A 10,899-nucleotide genomic window follows, 5' to 3' on the forward strand; every position below is an offset into this window, starting at 1 on the left:
TGGGGTTTTTTGTTGTTCTTGTTGTTGTTGGGTTTTTTTTTAAAGGTTTTTCTTCATAGCCCTGGCTGTACCGGAACTCACTCTGTAGACCAGGCTTGCCTTGAACTCAAAGATCCACCTGCCTCTGCCTTCTGAGTACTGGGATCAAAGGTGTGCACCACCACAGGCCAGCTATTAATACTGTTTTTAAATGCTACAATCAATAGCTGTTTTCTTTTTCTTCAGGGAGAACAAACGTGAAATCTGTTTTTCTTTATCAAGACAAAGTAGAAATTCTCAATTAAACTAATTGGGCTTTTTTAGTTATTTTTGTACAAAATGCTAAGTTTATCTCACAAAAAGCAACATAAAACTATTTTTAACACTAAGTACTAAAAAATTAAGGATGCAAGGAATTTTTTTTTAGCCTTGGAAATGAAGGCTAATTACCCTCTGTAACCTGGGAACTCAGGGGACCTCTGCCAAGTCACAGGCAGGGAAATGGCATGGCAGGAAGGGTACACTCTGTGTGTGTGTGTGGACAGGCCATAGAGACGGGACAGGGACACAGGGGAAGAGAGAGAAAGCATCCAGCGGGACGGCAAGCAAGCCACCCGCACCTGTGCCGACAACCACCTCGGCACACTTCCAGCAGGGGACGGGATTTGAGCCCCTCTCCCTACACAGTTTCCGAACTACATAACTCTGACTAGAAAGGCCACTGTGAAAATGGGATCATGGTGTGTCAGTCCACCGAGTATCTGTACAATGCTTTATTATTTAAGTCATCTTTATTTTCAATACTGGTTGAGTATCTAAAATGTGAAACCTTCCAAACACAAACTTTTTTTTTTTTTTAAGATTTATTTATTTATTATGTATACAGTGTTCTGCTTGCATGTATGCTGCAGGCCAGAAGAGGGCATCATAGCTCATTACAGGTGGTTGAGAGCCACCATGTGGTTGCTGGGAATTGAACTCAGGACCTCTGGAAGAATAGCTGTACTCTTAACCACTGAGCCATCTCTCCAGCCCCAAACACAAACTTTTAAAGCACTGACATGATGGCACAAGTGGAAAATTCCATGCCTGGCATCATGTGACAAGCCTCAGTCAAAACACAGGCACACTGAAAACTTATACAGTTACCTTCACTGTATACACAAAGTACAGGTGACGCTCATGTGTAGACTTGGGTTTCATCCCTCACTGTGTATATGCAAATATTTGAAAAGATGGAAAATCTGAAACACCAAACATGTCTGATCCCAAGAATTTTAGACAAGGGATATTCAACCTGAATTATATTTGGTTCTTTAGGATTAAAGAATTTATTTTTAAAACCATTCACAAATATGTACCCAATGGCAGTTCACAGCTGCCTATAACTTGAGTTTCAGGGGATCCAATGTCCTCTTTTGATATCTGTGGGCACCTATGTGTATGTTGTATATACAATTTGTACATAAACTCACACAGGCACACATAAATATTTTATCTGAAAATGAAGCAAAGTGCTATTAAAAGGCAGCAAGAGCCAATGTACCAAAGAGCACTTCAGTTCCTCTGGACGTGTGATCCTCTTGGAAATTACACTGTGTACCAAGAATGTAAGTCAGACATTCTACTTCATTCAGAATTCAGAACTATTATATTAGCAATTAAGTTCAGAAGAGTAAAACCAATCAAAGCTTACAGTACTTCTTTCGACAGCTACTTATGTGCACATGGCATATAAGAAATATTAATAATATTGCTGAAAACGCCAGGCATCACGCTAATGTCTTATATGGATCATCCCATGTAATCCTCACAACAGACAATAGATTCCATAGTCATCTGTATTTTATAGTCACTGAAACCAATTGAGAGAGGCTGAGGGACTTGTCCTAGCTCACACCTAGACTGACAGCCAGGGAAGACTGGTTGACCTTGCTCTATTTTTAGTCTATCAGCCAGAAACCACCTCAAAAAGTAAGGGATCACATTAAAGCCTATGTAAAAATGTCTCATTCTTTGAAAGAGGTTAACTTTTTAACAGGTATGGGAAAGAAAAGCATAACCAAGTACACAGGACTGACTACTTGGACCACAAAGCAAAATAAAACAACAGAGAAATTCTACCCAAGGGATCTATGTCCATCACAGACACAATAAGGATGAAAAAGTTCACCCACTGTACTGATTTTAAAATCTTGAATTGGGCATGGTACAATAAGCCTGTACTCCCTGCCCTCAGAGGAGGCTGAGCAAGAGGATCACAGGGAACCCCAAACAAACAAACCAAAATTTGGATACAGTTTTCCAAAAGAAGAGCAATTGACTGTGAAAAATTAACTACCATCATTATGATATAGCACCAACTTTAGCCAAGTCCACTAAAGTCCAGCTCTCAAAACTATTTCCTTGATCTCTATCAGCCCACTCTAACAGCTCTGCTCCTGTGGCTGTAACAAATTCTTTTAAAAAGCAGTATCTTGTAAAAAAGATAAGCTCATAATATAGACAGAGTTAAGAATGAAGTATGTTCAAACAAGGAAATAAAAGTGACTGTAAATAAACAGAAATACAGTTTTTAAAATTAGGTCTTTTCAGACCGATACACAAATTTGTAACAAGCAGCAATCTGGGATGCTCATACACACACAGTATGGGCAATAATGTCTCTATATGAGAAGCATGTCAGGAGTAAATAGCCCATTCTGATATTCCTCTCTCCAAAGCAAAAGCAAATCTGGGAAACAGACACAAGACAGGCAGTAAGTAATCTTCAGTGACATTTCAGAAAAGACAGCACCGTGGATGAGGATTCCTGCCACACTGAGCTTTAAGGAAGGGAAGTCTCAAGCTGAGCCTGCCAAGATAAACTATGCATCCAATAAACCACTCAAAGTAGGCAAGCTTGCTATCTACGTCAGGTAAGAGCACTTCTATCCTAGCTGTAAGTTAGTTGACAAAGAAAAAAGAATAAACAGAACATTATGAACACTCAGAGTGCAAAAAAGGACATGTGAAGATCACTGCAATGCCAAACATTAACAAAGCCTTCCACACACTCAAAGCAATGCACTAGAACTCAATAGAGGTATGCTGGTTATTTGGGGAAAGGGAATCTAAAAAGGCTGGAAATGAGAGGAAAGACGATTGGTCCAGGGACATAAAGCTTGAATGCCTGCACAAGGGTTCAGTGGCAGGGCAAGGAGTGACGGGCCAGGGGTGAGCAGACAGGGCTCCCGCTCCGCAGTCCACTATCATTTACTAGGCCTGGGGACCAAAGGATCAAGGAGCCTGTGCCCAGCCTCATTCTTTTTCCATCGATGAGCTGAGGACAACAGCAAGTAGCTTGTCACTGTTTGCTGCTGAGGAATCAGGGGATAATATATGCAACAGTGATTGGAAAAATACCAAGCAATTGTCCCAAACATGAAGGTACTAAACAGGGACTATACTTATCAGCACTATTAACTCTTTAGAAAAATAACAGACACCCCCAACTTGTTTAAGCTGCAGCCTATTTGTAAAGGGAGAATGGGAACAGTCCATCCAGGAAGTGCTTGGGCTGTTGTTTTCTTTAAAGTGAGCTCATAAACTTTTGTCCTGGATTAGATCCACACACGAAGTAGAATTCTGAAACTAAAGCCCAGTTATAACTAACCTAGTCATAGTGAGACTACTTCATTGCTCCATCGCTTCCCTATTTAATAAACACATTAGCAGCAGCACCAATCACTTCCCAGTAACTGTTTTCTGTCAGAGGTGATATTGAAGGCACTGTACTACCCTTTAAAGTGTCAAGTGCTCAGGCATCCCCTGGGGTCTCTGGCTTTCTTCCCCTGACTCTGTCCAGAGTCTCAAATACAACCCTTGAACTCTCTATGCAGCCAAGCTGGTTTCCAATACAAGATCCTCCTGCTTCAGCCTGGCCTCAATCACCTTTTTAAAGCAAACCCAAATTTGTGTTAACGAATTATCAAAAGACTCAAATGGTATTCTATTTCCAATAAGGGCTGCAGTGCAAACAAAAAACTTTACCATTCAAAACTGAAGTTTCTAGTTTTACTTAGTTGACACTCAGCTCCTTTTTACAGACCACTCATGAAGCAAAACAGTTACTTTGCTACATAGGTTGCAGGAGAATCTGTCTCCACCAATACCTGTATCACCTTAGAGAAGTGAAGCTACCACTTCACAAACTGTCCTAGCTGAGCAGGAAAACACAAGTCGCACTGAAGGTACAATGAATGATGAACAAGAATAGTTTTGATTTCAAGAGCTGCAAAGCAGACTGGCCATACAGGAAGCTGTACTAATGCTGACCAAGTTAAACTGTTTACAGAAACTAGGAAGCTGTCCCCTGTTCCTCCCGCTGTCACACACCCTGTCCTGTCCTCTGTGGCCAGGCTTGCTTATACTGCTGAACTGTAACTGTAAATTGACCTAAGAGACTAGTAGGCGGTGACTCCCAGGCAGGCTCTTACTCTGTGTGGCCAGCTGTATCCCAGCCAGCCAGCCCTCCCCCAGCCAACCTCACCTAGGCAGTCATCCACATTACCAGATGCCCTAGCCACTGTCATCTTACAAGTTTTTCAAAGGACAAGAGGTGTCACAAGCACAGTGGTAGGTGACCAGGAACTGACAGCCAAGGAAAAGGGTAAGTAGCTAAAAAGAGACCACTTCTTCCAACAAATCACCCTCGACACGCTAGCTTACAACTGGACAGGCATCTGATATTTGGACAATATGATGCTGAGATGTTTCTTTTCCACATTAAGCTCTTTATTTAACCCACAATGGAAACTAACCAGAAAAGAAAATGTTTGATGTGAGAATTTTGAGAAAAATCATATTATCACCCAAAATTACAACATCGCTACCCTTACCCCTTGTCTGAAAATCAAGAGGCACTCACTCGTTTCAGACAAAATGTAAGATATGAAAGCGTCTCTTAAAATGTCAGTGATTTTTCTCATTTGAATTTGCAGTAAGAAGTCTAATATTATCAACCACTGCTTGAAATTAAAAACGTTCATCCATAACTCCAGTTCTAGGAAATCCAATATCCTCCTCTGTCCTCCACAGGCACTAAGCATATATGCAGGCAAAATACACATAAAATAATGTTTTTTTTAAATTAATTAAAAAACATTTAAAATCTGATTATACCATTAGCTCCAAATGAAGGAAAAACCCTGGCAGAAGAATTATATAAAGAGAGCTAGGGAAGTGGAAAATCAGGACACATGGGAATTAAGAGGTTATAGGGTATGTCCAGCTGCCTATCAATTATATCGTTGAAATCATGGGTAAGCTAGCTGGAGCCTTTCCCCACAACAAGAAGTAAAGCCAGAGGAAACTAGTAGGTCTCTCTGAGTAAACTCAGGTTGTTCCAACAAGATTTCTTCTGGAGTCTAAGGGGAACACCGAACAATGCAGAAAGAAAGAAGGAGCCAAGTACATCAAGTCACAGAAGAGAAAAGACAGCATCTGGGATCTGCTGTGTGGGGGTAAGGCGCCAATAGGGACTGGGGAAGAGGGTAAATAAGCGGTGTGCTTTCTCAGTGCCAAACACCACAGCCCATTCAAAAATACAATAACCAAGTCCCTACCGTGGGCCAGATACTACTGCCAGTGCTGGAAATACACTCAGGGTAGAGAAACCCTTGCCTCTAGTTTACTAGTAGATCTCGCTTTATTCTCTTTTCTCTACTTTTACTTAGAAAAAAAAAAAAGTTATTTCTGGAACGCGCCTTTCCCTGTCATTGACAGCATTCTTCTACTGAAACACTAGCTGGCTCAAGTCAAGAATACACAGGTCTTCATCCTGTCCGCTCTGGTTAAACAAAATATATACATGCTCCCTTCTTAACAATGACACAGACCCCGATATGAGAGGAAGATGTGAAAGTCCGGACTCAAAATCTTTCGGTGGCATCCTAGACAGGCCGAGGACAAATGGAGAAGTTTCCTTCCCACAGGGAACTTTCAGACACACTGCTGTTCATTTATTCATTCAGGGTGTACTGATTGCTGACTATGTAGTGGGTTGTTTTTTGATGGCCTTGGGAAGACAGACATCTGAGAAAACAGTGGAAAGCGTGTCTACTGAGAAAGTTAACTAGGAAGGAGAACGAGCTGCCCTTAAACAGGAGGCTGGGAGAAGACAGCAATGAGAAGGGGTATGTGGAGCTCGAGCAAGTCTGCAGAGAACACAATCACAACAGGGACCAAACATCAAAGCCAACCAGAAATCCGGTGACTCCATGAATGTCATGTATCAAGGTAAATTCAGATTTCTCAATACAAGAATCTGAAACGATGCATACACTAAAGAACTGTACTAGCCAGCATATGACAGGATATACTAAGGACATAAGACATGGGTTTTGTAAAAAGATATCATAAACCTTTCTTGTAACTTTTCTAGAACAGTCTAGACTGTTACTGACCACAGACTGTACCAAGGAAGACTGGTGGCTGTACATCCCTGTGTAGCCACACCCATGGGAATCACTTGGACGTTAGTGACATCATCAAACAATTTCCTAAGCAGTTTTACTCTGAACTATCACTTTAATTCTATTCCAGGGAAGCACTTCAGATCTGAACTATCTCTAAACTGCACACTGGCTACACTGCCACTGCTGATGGACCCTTTCTGGAATTTGGCAAACAGAACCAAACACAATCAAAGTGCTCACAATTAAATTACAAAACATTAGGTTAAAAATTCTGCCTCAATTCTTGGTTTCGTATCTTTGTTTTTTAAGTTAGGGCCTTGCTGTGTCACCCGGGCTGGCCTGGGACTTGTGATTCTTCTGCTGCCGGTTTACAAGGAGCTCAGAGTACAGGCATGAACCACCAAGCCCCCCTCATGTTTTATCTTTATCCTTGGGTCCTTCTTTCCTACCTACCCTTCATAGTGCATAAAAGCTATGAAGTATTTTATAATCTGTTTTAAGATAAAGGAGGAAAAACAAATGAAATGATTTCCCATATGAAACAAGAACACAAAAATTGTATTTTGTTTCTTATAAAATATTTTATAGAGTATTTACTGTTAAAGAGTTTAGTCTCTCGGCTGGGCATGGGGACTCATGCCTGTAATCCTAGCACTTAGGAGGCAGAGAAATGAGGGTCACTGTAAGTTTAAGGCCAGCCTGGTCTACAAAGCAAGGAGAAAAAAAGACTCTAATCTCTCTCTATCAAACTCATCTCTGTCATAAAATAAGTGCCTCAAAGGCTAACTGGCACATATGAACCGCCAGACTCACTGGATTCTTATTCCTAAAAAGAGAAAGGCCATCAGAAAGTCATTATGACCTTACTTTCTAACCAGTAAACTAGCTTCATTAAATCTATGGAGTTGACCTTGTTTTTCAATCTTGGCTAGTAAAAAGCACACACACAGCAAACCAAGCATCAGAGGTGACGTTTCTGAACTAAGAGATCACATTGTGGATGGAAGTCTGTCCGAGTGTGCTAAACCAGACATTACAAAAAGTCATTTAACAAAAGTGCCCTTCGGAGCCAGGCTGACTCAGGAGGTGAAGGCCCTTGCTGCCAAGCCTGAGGGCCTGCGTTTTATGCCCATAACCTACACGTTAGAGAGCCAACTCCCACAGGCTGTCCTCTGACATCTACATACGTGTTATAGCATGCAGATGCCCCCCCACATAAATAAAAACAACAAACAAACAAAAATAAACAACATTTTAGAGAAGCAAATGAATGTCTTACCAGTTGGAATTCCCGGCGCCGGTCATAAGCATTCTGTATACCACTGTCATCCCACAAGGCTTTTATAGCAGGAAGATACTGCAAAAATACTCGAGTTTCCACCATCCCCTGAGCAGCCATGGGGGCCCGGGTATCAAATGCCATCAGCTTGTCTCCATGGAGCTGGTTTTTGTTATCTCCCCAGGGAATATGAAGCTTCTCTCGGGCATCTACCAGTACTCTCATACCTTTGTTGAAAAAGAAAAAAAAAATGTGAGGAAGAGTCATTAACATACCATCAGAATCTTTCACCTCAGTGTCATTCAGTATTGGTTCCTTAATTTTTTTTAGCTATTACTGAACCCCTACTTCCAAAATGGAGACAAAAATCAAAACAACCATTATCTTCTCAGAGGTTTAAAAAACGATTGTTCGGTTTTAAAAGCTTGGAAAGTAAATATCAGTAACAAAAATCACTCTTTCGGAAGGATTTTAATACGCTGCGTTTCATAAAATCATTTCTGGAGTGGAAGTCGGTCAAAACCAGAGACAGAAAAAAGAAATAATGCTGCCCAGCCTGAAGTCCAGGCTGAAGACAGCCTGGTACACTCATTCACTGTGTTCAGAGTCCTTCAGCTCCTACCCACACTGTCTTCTAGGACACACTTGGACTCGAAGCTTCCCGAGCGCATGCCACAATCAGTGCAGTCACCCGCTGGCTTCACAGTTACCTACAGGGAGGACAAGCGCAAAACGATACCCAGAGGCTTCCGCTGACACGGGTCAGTTCAGACTCAACACTGTCACTGAACTGTCTCAGTGTATTAGGAAGTCATTTCTTTAGATACGTAAAAAACTGTTTTGCTTTCAATTTTCGGGCCACACTGATTCAATAAAAGAAGACGCCTAGTTAGACTTGATCACACAATAATGCTCAAAGTAATTCTTAGGCCCAGTCTCTATCAAAAACCAGGTGCTTACCTTCAGTGAATACTTGAGTCTATTCATTACATAATTCTTTAAGTTCAACTGCATCAGGATACAAAGGTACCTTCAATTATGGACTAGCAAGGTACAGTTTACAGCCTTCGAAGAGACCTTAATTAGTTTTGTGCTAAACATTAAGGCAGACTAAATACAACCGTCTTTTACAGTTTAACTGCAGAGCCATGGACTGTGAGCTCTTGGCCTAGCCGCCTCCCCTCACTGCCCTACAATGCACCCCTCTCCAGTTTTTCCCATTTGAAATCCTGAAAGAGGAGGAGGGAAGACATGAAGGGGTTTGTTTTATGTACTTCCTGAACAACAACAAAACCCACTTAAAAAAAAAAGCCACATAACAACCTGAAAAGACCTACAATCTTAAAGTCCCAGATAAAACAGGGTGACTCCTTAATCACTCAAAACATCGGGCACTGTGCCTCAATTTTGACAATGTCTTTTATGTAGAAGACACTTGACACTAAAGAAGAAATACGAAAGGTGACATTTTAAATGACAAAATAAAAGCCACCTCCACGACTTCTCTGAATGCTAAGAAAAAAGACTTCATGTGTTTTTCACTGAGGAACAATATTTTAATTTTAAAATACTGTCAAACAGAATTTGTAAAGTCCATGATCCAACCCAACACATACTCACTATCACTAACTCTGTACGGTCTCCTACGACTTTTAAGCCAAAGAGTCTTGGTAGTTCAACATACATTCATTTAAGTTCCCCCCCACCCCCGTCTCGAGTTATTAAACAAAAAGAAAGAAAGTGTGCAACATGTTGAACTGTGATTGCAAACATCCTGTAGGACTGAGGCGATAAAAAACACTCGCACTAGTATTTTTTTAAAATAGGCTTTCCTGATGCCAGTTCAGTAAACGCGACACCCCTGAGGTTCTTACTCTTGCCCCCAAAGGCCTCAGAGGCTGTCACTCCATGCCCTTGACAAGAGTCTCAGGACCAAAAAAAAAAGTTTCCTCATTGCGACGGTTCCAGAACTTGCTTAACTCAAGAGGTGGCCTGGGAAGGCAAGCGCTGGAAGGGCATCCGACCCGGTTATTAGGGTCACCCACCAGGGACAGGAAGATGCGGGATGAACCTGGGGCTGCTGATGGGTGGTCTTGTGTGCTGTGCGGGGAGGACACAAGTCGCCCTGCTGCCCGGCGTCACCCTGCTCGCCGCACTTCCCTCTCGGAGGGGGCGAGGCCAGCGGCGGGTACGGGGCCGACCGTGACCCTCACTGGGGTAGCACGGGGGACAGCGGGGCGTCCCGGATCTGAGGCACCGGGGCACAGCGGCGCACAGGACGGTGCCCGAGGCGCGCCCACCCGCTCGCCCGCTCGCTCGCTCGCTCGCCCGTCCGATCTGGTCGGGTCCGGTCTCCTCAGACTTGGGACCGGCGGGTGAGGGCGGTGCCCGGCTCCGCTCCCCTGGGGTCCCCCGGGTCCCCGAGCCCCCCGGCCGCGCTCCGCACCTTTGATCACGTTGCTATAGATGGTGGGGCGGAACTCCTCGCGCGCGCGCTGGTCGAAGTCCTGGCCGTGGATGATCCGCATCTGCTTCAGGAAGGTGGACTTGCCGCTCTCGCCCGCACCCAGCAGCAGGATCTTCACCAGCCGCTTCACGTAGGTCTTCTCCCGCGACAGGCATTTGTCGATCTCCTTGGACTTGCGCTGCTGCTCGGCCTCGCCGTTCGTCAACACGCAGCCCGGGAAGCACACGGACAGCACGGAGCGCGACGGCAGGAAGTCCGCCATCTTGCCGCCGCCGCCGCCTCGGCGGGCCCCTGCGGCTCCTCCACCTCCTCCTCCGGCAGCGAGTGGCTCCGGCAAGGCGGCTGGAGGGCGGGGAGCGCAGCGGCGGCCCGAGCGCGCCCGGGGAGGGAGGGAGGGAACCCGAGGACTGACTCGCCAGGGCGGGCCGCGCGGGCCGGGGGAGGGTGGGAGGGAGGGAGGGAGGGCGGGCCCAGGGAGGGGCGGCGGCCCTCTGGGCATGCGCGCGCCCGCTGCCCGCCGGCAGCGCGCACGCAGGCGCGCCGCGCTGGGGAGGCTGCGGCCGGGGGCGCGCGCGCGGAGAGCGGCGGAGCCCGGGGTCACGTGGGCCGGGCTGGGCGCGCGCCCGCGGGTCCAGAGTTTCTGTTTCCCTTTAGTGCAGCGGCTTCCCGGATCCCCGAGGCGAGTAACCCCATCCCGACACCATTCTCTTTGCCGG

At 44.8% G+C, this 10,899-nt stretch overlaps 1 protein-coding gene across 3 annotated transcripts in view; it reads right to left on the reverse strand.

Moving 5' to 3' along the window:
• Positions 1-10,594, reverse strand: part of Gna13 (G protein subunit alpha 13) — a 40,883-nt gene extending 30,289 nt beyond the window's left edge. Inside the window, exons 1-2 of one of the 3 annotated variants that reach the window (XM_028865245.2) lie at positions 10,163-10,582; positions 7,717-7,943 (exon numbers count right to left, since the gene is read on the reverse strand). In XM_028865245.2, the coding sequence (XP_028721078.1) occupies positions 7,717-7,943; positions 10,163-10,445 (510 nt within the window). In that variant the 5' untranslated portion in view covers positions 10,446-10,582. Of the gene's footprint in view, positions 1-7,716; positions 7,944-8,676; positions 9,989-10,162 lie in introns of those variants that run through there. The other 2 variants (XM_028865246.2, XM_037201322.1) reach the window with 2 other exon arrangements.
• Between the last annotated feature and the right edge of the window lie 305 nt (positions 10,595-10,899).

Source organism: Peromyscus leucopus, chromosome 8b, assembly GCF_004664715.2.
Source record: "Peromyscus leucopus breed LL Stock chromosome 8b, UCI_PerLeu_2.1, whole genome shotgun sequence".
Taxonomy (NCBI): Eukaryota; Metazoa; Chordata; class Mammalia; order Rodentia; family Cricetidae; genus Peromyscus; species Peromyscus leucopus.